At 37.2% G+C, this 14,094-nt stretch overlaps 1 protein-coding gene and 2 non-coding genes across 3 annotated transcripts; 2 read left to right on the forward strand and 1 right to left on the reverse strand.

Annotated features, from left to right (window-relative positions):
• Positions 1-343: 343 nt before the first annotated feature.
• LOC130733811 (sucrose synthase 7-like) lies at positions 344-5,595 on the reverse strand. Its single transcript, XM_057586084.1, has 15 exons — positions 5,196-5,595; positions 4,722-4,876; positions 4,154-4,346; positions 3,934-4,052; positions 3,508-3,724; positions 3,282-3,377; positions 3,018-3,191; positions 2,809-2,925; positions 2,556-2,722; positions 2,100-2,324; positions 1,387-1,953; positions 1,156-1,294; positions 987-1,060; positions 646-675; positions 344-552 (listed from the first exon to the last, which is right to left on the reverse strand). The coding sequence occupies exons 1-15, from the start codon at positions 5,427-5,429 to the stop codon at positions 537-539; spliced, it is 2,523 nt and encodes an 840-aa protein (XP_057442067.1). The 5' UTR covers positions 5,430-5,595; the 3' UTR covers positions 344-536.
• Positions 5,596-8,896: 3,301 nt separating this feature from the next.
• Positions 8,897-8,994, forward strand: LOC130734901 (small nucleolar RNA Z103). The gene has a single exon (XR_009018237.1). It is a non-coding gene; the product is annotated as a small nucleolar RNA Z103 (small nucleolar RNA).
• An 80-nt stretch (positions 8,995-9,074) lies between these two features.
• Positions 9,075-9,157, forward strand: LOC130734918 (small nucleolar RNA Z122). Its single transcript, XR_009018253.1, has one exon. It is a non-coding gene; the product is annotated as a small nucleolar RNA Z122 (small nucleolar RNA).
• Positions 9,158-14,094: the final 4,937 nt, after the last annotated feature.

Raw genomic sequence — 14,094 nt, forward strand, 5'->3', positions numbered from 1 at the left:
TAGAAAATTATTTCACAATCATGTCTAACATGTTCGTACAATGCACGTAGAAGTGGATATACACTTCATAAAACAAAACCTTGTGGAGAAAACCATCAAGTTCCTATTTTTCTAATCAGAAGACCAACTGGGGTGATTGTTAGTGTAGCTGTAGATATTTTATTTCTTCTATATCTCCCTGAAATCACTCTTTGTATCTATATATACTAAGAACCCTGAATCAAAGTGGTAGGTTTTAAGTCTGATACATTCTGACAGACATTAAATAGTCTTCATCCAAGTACCTCACAAGTTAATAAATCTTGTTTTATGGAAGTACGTTGAGATTATACATTGCTCCATATTCGTTAGAAATTTCCTCACGCACAACATTTTATTGATCACATGAAACAGTTGCTATATAGCAACAATTACATAGCTTCTTCATTTAATGAATAACAAAAAAATAAATTTACACCAGAGAATATCAGTATTATGATGAGATGTCTCCTCGTACTTGACATGCTTTCTGGTTGAGACCATTAAGCTCCAAGTAATTAAGCTCCAAGCAACCTGAAAGGAAACAAGTTTCTTTTTTGAGTAAGTTGTTACACAGCTAAAAATCATGATCTAATTCGGGACTATGTATTACAATTTACTACTAACCTTCGCAATGAGGACTGTGAACGTCTGGTGCTGCAAACCATTTAGAAAATGAAAAAAAGAAAAGAGACATTAGGTTGGATCACATGGAAAAATCATTTCTTAACTAAACAAAGGTGTATGCTGACAAAGAAATAGAGAACTTAGCAATTTGACCAGTTTAATTTAAAGTATGCAAAAGATATAAATCCCACAAAGAGAAAGACTCTAATGAAGGTACTCAACATTTTAATTAACTTCAATTTTTTCCAGATTGAAAATTCCTCTCATGTTGAAATTTCACATAACATTTCAATGTTAATATTTTGAATCTATCCTCTTCTCATATTGTTTGAGTGACATACCTCGAGCTCACTTTACTCGGCTGCTTGCCCACTGGTTGTGGAGGTTCATCACTTGGAACACGTATAGTTTTCACCTGTGACATTGACATATCAGAAGTGTTAACCTTTTCAGAAACTCACTATGCAATAATTGGTGTGTGTGAAAAAAAAAAACCAAACATTGACTAACCAAGTTCTTAAATATCAGATTGTAGAACATGTGGATGTATCTCTGCTTTGCCTCTTTTTGCTCCTTATTCACTACGCTCCAGAAGGTATACATGTTTCCCATATTTACCAATTTGTTTGCATAGATCTTCCAGGTATAGCTATAACAAAAAGGGATCAACAAGTTTAGAATTCAATTTTTCACTGACTAGACTAGTTCTAAGCTAAGGAAATGATATGATTCATTAGTTACCATTCATATATGCGCCGCAAACCAGCTGCAGAAATCAAGTTCCAGTATGATGGATCTGCTTTGCATTTTTCAAAGAAATCAGCAATTTTGTTGCTTGATTCATCTCCATTGAGAGGGTCAATGTGGAAGCCAGAGACCCCATCAACAATGATTTCAGCTGGACCACCTTGATTGGTAGCAAAAGTGGGCAAGCCACAGTTCATTGCTTCAATGACAGTTAGTCCAAATGCTTCATACATAGCAGGCTGCACAAAAGCTCCCTTTGAGTCAGCAATGCAACGGTAGAGCTCACCATTGCGGTATCGATTAGTCTGCGCAGCAATCCATCTGAATTGGCCCTTGAGTTGGTGTTTTTCAATTAAGTCATGCATCTTTTTTATCTCTGCCACTTCCTCCCTATCTTTTGATTTTGAAGGGTCAAAGTAGCCCCCAACTATGACAAGGTTCACCAAGTTTCTCAGTCTCTTGTTCTTTCCATACCATTCGACTAACCCGGTTAAGTTCTTCACAACATCAAGCCTTGCCATTGAGAAGATGATTGGCTTCCTCCTATCTGCTAGATATCCACTGTTGGCACAGTAGTTTAAGAAAAGAAAATTAATCATTTGGAAGGCTGTAGTAATTCACATATAAAACTTAATATTAACCATGCAAGAATGACAAGATAGGCGTTTGGAATCTGAACATAATGGGAAAGAACATTAACAACTCACATATGCTCAGCGTTATCCACTTTATTAAAGAGAAGGTCTTCAATGGAAGGTTGAAATTGAGTGAGTCTTTTCTCTTTCTCTGTGTATGGGAAGTAGATAGACTGGTCAGCTCCAGGAGCAGCTATGTTGAACTTGGGATCAAACACATTTATCCCTGAAACAACTCTACAAAGCCCTGGGAGAGTGAATGCAGCATGGCTTTCATATTGTCCAGGTCTTTCTTTGCTGCAAAAATGAACTTTCAAAATTAGTTTCAATGTTTTTTCTAACTCCACCTATGATGTGTCATAGTCGGTGTTAAGCTCGGATAAAGGAGGAATGTTGTGTAAGGCATGCATCAACCAACCTAAAGCTGGTCATACTTTAATATGGCTCAATTGATCCATATAACCGACCTCACTCTATTGAATAAGGCTTAAGTAAAGTAAACGGTTAAAGATATATATTTGAGCAAACCTTCCAGCAATTTCTTGGTATGTGCTGGTTATGATGAAGTCAGATGCATTCATTGCAACTGTATCAGCCATGAATTGACAAGAGAAATGATACTTGGGATCCAACTCTTTCCACTTGACATCTGAGTCTTCATACTTGGTTTTCTCTAAAGCATGTGCTATAGTTCCCTGGTTTCCAAACACCCTAAGGAATTAGTACTTTTGGAAAAATTGTGAAAAGGAAAACTAATAGAGAAATGGATAGAGATAGTAACCTGAGTTATCCTAAGTTTTCTAGCCATTAGAGATGCTACCAAATTTCCATCAGTGTAATTTCCAATAACAAGATCTGGTTTCCCTTCCATGAGGTCCAAAACCTTGGCTGTTGCATCCTATTAACATGAACCGAAGTATTGGTCAGAAGAAAAGTTTATAAGTGGGAAAAAATGTATTGAGTGAAGAACCTTGAAGCAGGTGAACATGCCTGAGTAAACCTCTCAAGATAGGGATAAATGTCAAAGCGAGAAACCCAATGGCGAAGAATTCCTTTATCTGTCTTGAAGGGCACACGTAGAATGTGGGAGTACTTGGTATCATTGATTGGTTCTAGCTCTTGGTGGCACTTGGTTCCTCTAGCATCAGGAATGAGCCTTGTTACCTGTGAAGATCAAGAATGTACTCACTCACTTGATTCCAGTAAGTTGTATCATGTATGTAGAAAGAGATCATTCATTTGCATGAAACTCACCACAAGAATTTGAGGCTTCACATTTAGTCCTTGTTGCTTAATTCTGAGAAGCAACTCTGCTTCCAGAGCCTTCACTTGGTCCAATATGTAAACTACCTGTTGTTTTGGCAAGGAGTGTTAGAATATCCATCTCTTGGCAAGGAGTGTTACACATATTGTGCACATACATTAAATCTAAATGATATGACATTGCCAAATTAATTGTTCCTTGTAGTAGGAAATTTACCTGGCCACCAGTGTCTGGCAAACCAAGGACATCTGCTTGTCCAAAATAACCATGAACTGAGAAGATTACTACTTTGAATATTGTGGGAATCCTGCTGAAAAAGTTATCCAGGTTCACTGGGTCTGGTGCTTGGAGTATTTCTGATAGGGTTTTCATTGTCTCCTTCACTCTTCCTGCAGTGTCTCCCCATCCTCTTTCAAATCCCCACTCTTTAAGCCTGCCAATAGCATATTGAGATCAGTATATATATATTTTTTAGAATCATTTCTGGCACTCAGAAACTACTTATAGAAGCTTCTTCCTAGAATTGATTTTGGTTTATGAATCAATTATAGAAGGATTTCCAAACATGCGCTAAATTGGCATTGGGTTTCAACTTGCAACATCCCTGGCCTATTTAATAGAAAAAATAAAAATCTTCTTTACCTTAGCTCAAATTCTTGATATGCAGTGTCTTTGGGAAGTAGTGAGAGGAATGCATCAGCCAATATCAGTGCATTCTGAAGATTTGCCGCTGAGCTCAAGGTGTCATTTATCATCAGGCTCTGCCAGTGTAGATGACAAAGAAAAATGAATATTGAGAAATGTGTATAACTTTTGTGTTGGTATGATGTTTATGAATTTAGTCTCATGTTCTTCCACTTACTTCTCCCTGATGAGTTAGTGTTAACAAGTAGTCCACTATAGCCTGTGTTTTAGCCAATTTCCCAGATAACCTTGTGGTTAAGAACTTTGAAACAAATTGAAGTCCATTTCCAATTGAAGAAGGCAGTGTTAATTGAGGAATCCCCATGTCAAAAGCTCCAAAGTCAGCTTCAAGTGCATTTTCATCGTTTGCCCTGCAATATAGAACCCAAGTTAATCATCAAAACCAAAGTGAAATGAAGGATGGCAGGAATGGATTAGAGACCTCCACAGATCTTCGTGTGGTATGGTACTACAACCAGTAAGTTTGAACATTTTTACTAATATCTTTTTACCTCATATTTATTATATACTTGACTTCAAGGTGTCAGAATTGATTTTGACGAAAGTGAAGCTGATCCAAAATGATATAAACCTTCTTATTCTACTGTTTTTTATGTATAGTACTAATGATTGAAATGAAAATAAGAAAAGGTGGATACTGAGAAAATTTGCTGATTACAAAGTTACTAAAATAGTAAAATCCAAGACAGGTTTGAATATAAGAAAAATGAAGAGAAATGACACACCATTTTTCATCATACACCCTTTCCTTGAATTTGAGGTAGTCAGTGGGGGTGATAGCCTCAACAGAGAGGTCCTCAGAGTTCACACGTACAAATTCCCAAACTCCTGGACTAGGCCTTATTCCAAAGGCAACATGTGGTGGATCCACAACAGCTTCCTGCAAGTTTCATATGCAAAAAGGATTAAAATTCATGTTAGAACTTAGAAGTATAATATAAAACCATTCCTGTGTGAACAGCTTAAGCTTTTGAGATATTTAGTCATGACATGGTATCAGATTCTCTGTGATTACGTGGTCTAGAGTTTAATCCATGTTTACCTCATTATTCTAACTAAAAGTTGGATTTCACTACATGTTAGGTGAGCATGTGCATTGTAAAAAAAACTTAAGCTTTTGGAATAACCGACAATCCAAATTCTAATTGTATGTCCCAATTTTGCATACAGAGTTAAAGTTACTAATAAAAACAAAGAACCTGTGTTGAGCACAATATGAAACCAAGAGTGCCCTCCAAAACTTGGTTTCTTTCACTTTCATCATCTATAGCTCGTTCCATTTCTTCCATCAAATGGTGAAGTTTCATGATCCTTCTCCCCTTCTCAAGGTACTTTGCAAAGCACCTCTTCATTTGGTACCGGCTCTGCCTCAATGCTTCCGGCATGTTATCTGCTATAGAATCTGTGCGCTTTAAGGCTGGTGAAGAAGCCATTTAGAGAAAGAGATAGTCAAAGAAGAAGAGAAAAAGGTTGGTTAAGGTTTTGAAACTCAGAAAGGTAAGATGGTTGTGAAATGAAATGTGTCTCCATTTATAGGTGTAGCTTTTTGTGTTTGTATCATATTGGAAAAATAATGTGCTGGCTTGGATAGGTGAATGTAAGAGTTGGATTAGGAATACTTGCTGAGGGAAGGAAAGGAAAGGAATTTGGATGTTTGGGAAGTGATTCAATGTTGTGAAAGTAAAGCAAGGTGTGAATATTATTTATATCAAGGAATCATTGCATTCTTGTGGATGGCCATCACCATGAGAAAAAGAACATAGACAGATTCCATTACATGGCATTTACTTTCTGTTTGTTTTGAGGAATGAAAGGGGATATTATTTACCAAGTCATAGTGTACCACGTGTGGTGATGTTTATAAGTTAAAGGTAGTGAAGAAGAGATGAATAACAAAGTGAAACTAATGAGATTTAGAGTTTTGGTCTGGCATTTAGGAAGAAAAGGGAGAGAAAACAAAGCCTTATATATGCTTAGCTTTGCAAGGAAAAGGAAGGAAGTTTTTCATCCACACTAAATCCTTTTTCTCATGATTTTTTTTAACCTCCCTGCATTTGGAGAGTTATGGAGAAAGAAATAAAGCTATATACTCATTTATCCTTGTTTGAATTGCTTAATGGTAGAATAATAAATTGCATAAAATTATTTTTTTCTTAAGATTTATCATTATTACACTGATTTCACTTAAGGTTTATTATTATAAGACTCAACATCCTTGATCCCTCTATTATTGTAAAGGCTTAATTGCACTTTCGGTTCCCCAACTTTGACCTTCCTGTGAAAATCGTCCCCAAACTTCAAAATTAGCAAAAAAACATCCTCAACGTTTACATGCGGTTGCAAAATTGGTCTTCCGTTAGACTTCCATCCAAAACTTAACGGATTCTGGGTTAAAAAATGAATTAAAAAAAAAATGAAACCCAGGAAATTCATGACGTTCTTCATCATCTTCTTCAACTTTTTTTTTTCCTGAACCTCAATCAAACAAGAAACCTAGAAATTTGAAGCTCTTCCTCAATACACATAGGAAATATTTCAATTCTTCATCATCTTCACATCATGTTCTTATGAAAAGCCAAGAAAAATCCATAGATTCATCATATTCATTCTAAACTTTCCATTAAGCAAAAGAAACCCACTAAAAAATTACTTCTAGAACCTCTATCTCTTTCACCTTCTATTAGATTTTGCTCCTGCACAACATTGGAAATCCAATTTTCTTCCATCATCAACTTTCGCTTCTTCCACCAGTTCCAGCTTTTCATCACCCTCTTCCATCACCATCAAAGAAATCAGAAGATAGGGACGTTTGAGGGAGAGATCGAGAAATCCGAATCCAGCGAAACCCACCCCACCACTCCCTCTCATAACCCCAGATCGAGAACGAAATCCACCCCAACACTCCCTCAACTCCTCATCTTCCTTATCCTCTTTTCAAATCTTCAGATCTATGCGAAAGGTCGTCGCGACGGTGGTCAGAGCTTCGCCAACCAAGAAAGGAGATCGAACGTCAGCAGTGAGGGATTCACAGGACGTCAACGACGGGAGACTCAGAGAAGTGGGTCGATCTTCATGTGCAACCCAGAGTCTATTGAAGCCCTGAATCGATTGAACCCATCACTCGATCTGCCGTTACTATTGATGTTGTTGTCGTTGTTGTTGCAGTGTTTGTGTTGTTGGGGTTGGGGTGGGGTGGGGTGGGGTTCTTGAATTCTGGGTTGGGGTTGAGAGTGGTGGGGTGATGTGGCTGTTGTTTGCTTGTGAATAATAGTAGTGGCTTGTATCGTTTGTCCTCTGGGATTTGATCTGCAATCTCATGCTCTTTAGGGGATCTTCTTTTGCAAGGGTAGGTGGCTTTGTTGAAATATATGACATCAGGTGCTATAAGGTGGCTGTGATTTTGGCATTGAAATTGAAATAGTTCTGTTGGAATTCTTGTAGCATTTAAACTTGTCTTATGTAGTTTCGTTGATTTCATTCAAATGAGAGGGATGAAAATGAAGAAGAAGATGTTTGAAGAATATGAATAATGAATGAAGGTTGTTGGGTTTCATTTTTTTTAATTTTTAATTCATTTTTTAACCCAGAATCCGTTAAGTTTTGGATGGAAGTCTAACGGCAGACCAATTTTGCAACCGCATGTAAACGTTGAGGATGTTTTTTGCTAATTTTAAAGTTCAGGGACGATTTTTGCAGAAAGGCCAAAGTTGGGGGACCAAAAGTGCAATTAAGCCTATTGTAAATGAAGTATGAAGGAGAGGAGTTAGTGTATTTCCCAAATTAGAGGGGCGGTTCAATAATGATAAATCTTAGTGGAAATTAGTGCAATTTACCAATCAAATGCAAGTTCGAAACATTGTATATTGTGTATTTCTCTTGGTAAGAAATTCATGCAAAGGATTAAAACATAGTTGTTTAACTTACCCATATGGTGTCATTTAACTTCATCCTAGTAATTAACATGATTATTTAAGGGTATTTAAAGAATTACCAACTTTTAAAAATTGATTAGGGTATGCAAAAAAGAAACACCTTTTTTTTGTTGCTTGGGCGGGGCTAGGCCCCAAAAGAAAAGGACAAGAAAAAACCAAAAACAACTACTCCCTCACAAACGAGGTTCCCCTAGCATCCACAACCAACAACAGATCAACCCCATCTGGTGGAGCACGAAGCAAACACAACGGCGTCGACTGTTGAGCTCCAGCCTTGGCAAGGAAATCTGCACACGCATTCCCTAAAACACCTTGAAGTTGCAAAAGAGTTGTATTTTTTTAATAAAATCAAATTATGTTAATAAAAAAAAGGTGTCTTATTAGTTTTTTTTTTCTATAGACAAAATGTTAATTGTTAGTAATGTTAATAAATTAATCTATTCTCCGGGTCGAACAAAATTGCCTCCTTTGGAGGATATCTATCTTACAACAAAAAAAAATATAATCACTTCTCAGTAACAAAAACAAAATTAATCCCTTCTCAAAGTGTCTTATTAGTATATTTTTGGTGTGCAAAAATGAATCTCATGTTGTCCCATGTCAGCTTAAATGTTTAATATGCTCAATAAGCCCAAGTTACCCAACTATCTTCACTTTGGATCCAACCAATTGGGCCAACCTTTGCACAAGGCCTGTTTCACATATCCAAAAGGCTCGCAGACCAAACAAACAAACCAGAAGCTTCTCCCAACCTCAAATTAGGGTTTCGCAATCCCTTTATAAACACCTCCACCTTCTCTCACAATACCAACATTCAAAGCGTTGTCTTTCTCATGTTTTCCTTTTCCTCTTTTTTTATGGCTTTAGTTTTATAATAATGCCCAATTCACATTGAAGTTTTTGGTTGAATTTAGGTTGTAGTTACTAGTTATTGTAATTGTTAAATGATGTGTTGTATTGTTAAAGAGATGGAAGTGATGATTTTTTCCCCAGATGATCGAAGCTGAACATAACCGTGCGATTTTTCTCAAATTTTGAGAAACCAAGCCTAATAAATCTGATCCATCTCTATATTTCACAACTTATATTATGTATTTTCGTCTTCTCCATCAATTTTTTCCCCTTAATCTTGCTATGTTTGAAGCTTTTGGGATATGATGCTAAAGATTGTTAACAGAGGCTTTAGCTTTGCTGAATTATTGATATTTGCACGTCAGTCTGATCCCAAATATTCATGTCTACCACTACTTTTTTATGTTTTTGTTAAAAACTGATTTTATATTAGCTATATGACAAATTGTTTATATGAGAGGGTGGAATTACTTTTGGCCGAAGGGTTTGTTGTCCACACCTTATCATAGGGCTATGCTTGGATTCTTAAGCAGGGATAGTTGAGTTTGGAGATAATGCATTATTATTTTGTTGTTAATTGAGGCTAGAACGAAATGGATTTGAATCTAATTGATCATAAGAATTAAGAAGACAAATACATCCCACATAATATCTATGACTACCACATTTCGAAGGCAACATCTTTTTCTTTGCAAATCGTTGATAAATTTAATTATGAACTTATTTTGCTTAGCTAGCTGTTGATAAATTTAATTTGGATTTGTAATAGTTCTCTGTTTTGAACTTGATGTGATATTGGTTGCGTGTTTAAAGGCCCATCGGGGTGCAACTATCTATTTCATTTGATAAATTAAACTAAACTCTTGTTTAGGAATTATTGATACATTGTTAAACAAAATTTGGGACTTGGAAAAGAGGTGAGGAGATTCCAACCTAGGTGTTTGTACGGACAATACATGAACTTTAGCATGTTGAGCTAGGGATTGAATTGGTGATTTGTGATGAATAAACCTAAATTTTTATTAATAATTTAACTAATGGTTTGGGTAGCTCAACTGGTAAAGGGAATGTTTTGTCAATACAAGGTCTTGATTTGAATTTCCCTCATCTTTTTTAAGTTTTGAATTTTGTTATTAACAAATTAACTCAATTTTCAAGTATTAGATAAAAATGAAATTAATTTACTAACATGTTTGGAAACATGTAAAATGACGACGACCAATGAAGAAATGATCCGTTGTTTCATATACATCTAAGTATGTTTGTTAGTAGGTGGGATGATAATTTTGCACAAACACATGGCTACCCGATCTGATTTGACATACAAGACCTGAGTTGGCTGAATTTGGGTTTGGGTTTTACCCGTTACATTACTGTAGCAGTTTAGAGGTTTGGGTTTTTGATATTAGTTAAACCCGTGCTCATACCTGTCCAAACCTGAACTCAAAGATTCTCGAAACATAAAATTACAAAAAAACTCTTATACATATATATATATATGAGTTTAATGGATATGCACTGACAGTGTAAAAGAGTTTTACACAGTCATCCAATCAAAGCATGCCACATAGGAGAGATAATTACATTTGACTTTAATTTTAATTAAAAGAATAAGATATTTTTTGATTTGGCGGAATTCAATTGGATGTCCGTGTAAAACTATTTTACACTGTCAGTGCATATCCATTAAACTCTATATATATTTATAAACTTTGTTCCTAGTGTTTGATGATTAATTGTACTTTTGTATGTTTGAGAAAGTAAATTCAAAACTATTGTTGTCTGACTTTTGTAATGAATGAATGATGAATGATATTTGTTTTTTTTCTTTCTTTCTATTCTATGCCCAAACCCATTGAGTTTTGGGTAAATTTGTAACCTAATGGATTTAGAAATGAATTTCATTTTATCGTCCATAAGAATTGGTGTTTGGGTTTAGTAATTATAAAACCTGTGTCTGATCTTACTCGTGTCTGATCTTACTCATTGTAATCCGAATTAGTAGGTGTGACTTTTATGTAACATTTGAATATTTGGATGATTTTTAATTCCATGACAATTTCAATATTAAGCTATAGTGTTAATGCTTGTTTGCTCAAAAACAATAATTATATTATTTTCTAATTGCATGAGAATTTCAATGTTTGGAATACCTCATGCTTTCTTGACAACTAGTTTTCTAAAAAAATTAGTCTCACGATCCTCTAAAGTAGGTAAGCTTAGCTTAGCTTTTCAACAAGTACTTTGGACTAATAAAATAAATAAATAAATTCCATAAGATGTAACTCAAACAAAAAACAAAGAATTTATATATCGACCTTTATAAGTTATAACTACCAGTGCCCTCATTGTTCAATTTGTGATCGGGAATGTTCAACATTAAGGTCAGAGTCAAAGTGGTAGATAACGGTTTTTTATAGGCAAATGTTAGTAGTGAGTAAGTTAGTCATCCTCAGTGGTCAGGGTTTGAATCCTGGGCTCTTCACTCTCTCAAATTCTTATGCCCCCAACTCTTACAACGTGATCCACTCTTGACATGACCATCAAGAAATCAATAACCAGCATCATTCATGATCCACTCCTGATGAGTATTAAAAAATTAATAACCACAACGCCGATAATAATGTGAGCCATAACCTTCATGCCAGTTGCGGAGGAGTTTTCCGAGACGATAATGGCTTTTTGATAAAGGGTTTCTGCTGGAACTTGTGTACTTTGGCCTCGTCAAATGTTTTCCTTACAGAGCTGATGGCGGTGAAGCTGGCGGTCGAAAGTTGGATCTGCCCAAGGTCATCATTGAGTCTGACTCCATGGAGGTGGTTAGCTTACTTCATTCGCAAGACGTTGGAGAGCATCATTTTGCGCAGATTGCCTTGGAGATAATCCGCATGCAGAATGATCATGGGGAGCATGTGTTCCAGCACACACCGCGAGAGTCGAACTCAATGGCGGACTACTTGGTTAAGATTGGCATTGATCTACCTTATGGACCTCATTGGTTTGGCTCACCCTTAAGTGAATGTCATTCTCTCCTGCTGAAGGACTCATGTCCTTGTTCCCCTCCTGCTACTGGTGGTAGTTAGTCTTAGGGCTTGGGGCTTTTAACCCCTCCTTGTTACAAAAAAAAATTAATAACCAGCTCATTCATGGTGTGTATGTATATCTAATTACACTATAATTATAACAACAACAACACTTGTAAATAATTATAATGGTAGTGAAAAAAGTGAATGCATTTGTAGCTTACATATCTCTCGTAGTATTAAATGGATACATCCAGATCTTCAAGTACTGCATACATAAGTCGTCAATCGTTTGACTATGTGTTACATTCATTATGTGCATTGCTGGTGTTAAATTCAGTCACAAGAGACCAGTCATACCACTCAGTTTGAGTTTTTCTTTGTAGCTAGTTTGGGGTGTAGTACCAAACCAACCTTGAATCTAAACCCACTAGGTAATGAAATTTTAAAAAGAAAGATATTAAGACTTCATTTATTTAACAAAAAATAAAGTAAATACATTCTCATACTTTTATCACTCGTAATTATTAAAAATATAATTTTTTTTTGTTGGTTACTGAAATTAAAACAACAGAAAAACAAAGAACAAAACTAGCCTGATTCCCTAAGATGAGGAATCTCAGCTGGAGGTCGATCCCAAGTGGCTAAGGTCCACTGCACTGACAATCCTAACTTTGCAAGCACATTCACAACCTTGAACTTCTCCCTTGGGACATGTTCGACCACCACCTCCCACTCGTCTTGGAGAAGGCACCTGATCTCAGTAAGCAAAGTGGCACAAGAGTGAAGGTTTACACTCTTCTGAGAAACAATACTCTGAACCGCATTTAAACAATCAGACTCACAAATAACTCTTCCATAGCCCTTCTGCCAAGCGAGTTACAGACCTCGCACTATCCCAAGCATCTCCGCCATATGCAAATCTCCCTGGCCTTCAAAACTCGAAAACCCCTGAAGCCACCGCCCCCCTCTCATCTCAGATAGCACCACCACAAGCAATAGACGACACAGCTTTATTACAGCTCCCATCCACGTTCAGCTTGACCCAACTCGCTGCCAGAGCTGACCAAGACGAATTAGGGATAGAGCTCAAGTGATTAACACCAATCACGGCTCCCTGTGTAGCCAAGTCAGCAACAATCTTTCGCAAAACATCGTCAAACTTCCAAACCTCAGCATCTAGAATCATATTATTCCTTCAACGCCAGATCCACCAGATGATCAGAAGCAGCGTAGGAGCCTCGTCATGATCTAGAGCAGCTGACAGCCATGAGCGACTGTCTTGGGAGAAGAAACCTGAGAACATGCCATACATAAGCCTGGACCACACTTCCTTCGAATATGGGCAGTCTCAAAAGCAATGGAGCATATCCTCCAAGGGAGAAGAGCATCTGCCACAAGCTGTTGATTGAGCTATCTTACAATGGAAACGATACCCATTAACAGGAAGAACCTTGTGCAGGGCAAGCCAAAACATGAACTTGACTTTCCAAATCCAATCATCACCCCCATCATCCTCTTTGGCATTCAAGCATGAATATGCACACCAGGTGGTGAAGTGCCCATCTGGTTCGAAGTCCCACCTCCAAGCATCGTCAAACCTGTTTCCAAAAGGTCTTTTAGCAGCCTCAATCAAACCCCTTATCTGAAGCGGTAAGTTGGTCCACCTAGGTTGTAAATTCCACCCATCTTCTGATATGTCAGCCACCGTCAAAGCAGTATCACTGATGTGGACGTAAGGGACATAATGACATATAGAACCAATGCCCAACCAATTCACATACCATAAAGAAGAATTCCCTCACTAAAGCAAGAACGAAAAGCAAGGTCGTAACTCATCCCGAGCCTTAATGATGCTCCGCCAGATGTAGGATACATTACCCGACATGTCGTAGTCCAAAATTGCGTCCCCCTAAGGTAGATACTCGACAACAATCGAACCCAAGGGCAGTCTGGCTCCTTCAGCATTTTCCAGACTAGTTTTCCCAGTAGAGCAGTGTTCGCTTTCCTCGCATCCCGGATCCCTAAACCACCAGCGCTGCGAACGTTAGTGGGCTTGCTCCAGCTAACCAGATGCCACCCCTTGCCAATTCCATCAGGGCTCCAGAGGAAGCGCCTACACATTTGATCAATATGTGAACAAATATTACTCGGTATCCAAGCAGCTTGCATATCATACACCGAGAGAATTCAAAACCGATTTATCAAACATAATTTCCCTGATCTGTTTAACATCTTCATCTTCCACAATGCCAAACGTTGCTCAATCTTCTCTAAAACGGAGTGAAAGT

This window comes from Lotus japonicus, chromosome 1 (genome assembly GCF_012489685.1).
Source record: "Lotus japonicus ecotype B-129 chromosome 1, LjGifu_v1.2".
NCBI lineage: Eukaryota > Viridiplantae > Streptophyta > Magnoliopsida > Fabales > Fabaceae > Lotus > Lotus japonicus.

What these genes read in the sequence shown, in the direction of transcription:
- LOC130733811 (XM_057586084.1), bottom strand. Translation starts at nt 5,429, where the DNA reads ATGGCTTCTTCACCAGCCTTAAAGCGCACAGATTCTATAGCAGATAAC. An exon ending in TCATATTGTGCTCAACACAG is followed by an intron (nt 4,877 to 5,195) that starts GTTCTTTGTTTT and finishes TGAAACTTGCAG; the next exon opens with GAAGCTGTTGTGGATCCACC. An exon ending in TACCAAGAAATTGCTGGAAG is followed by an intron (nt 2,325 to 2,555) that starts GTTTGCTCAAAT and finishes TCATTTTTGCAG; the next exon opens with CAAAGAAAGACCTGGACAAT.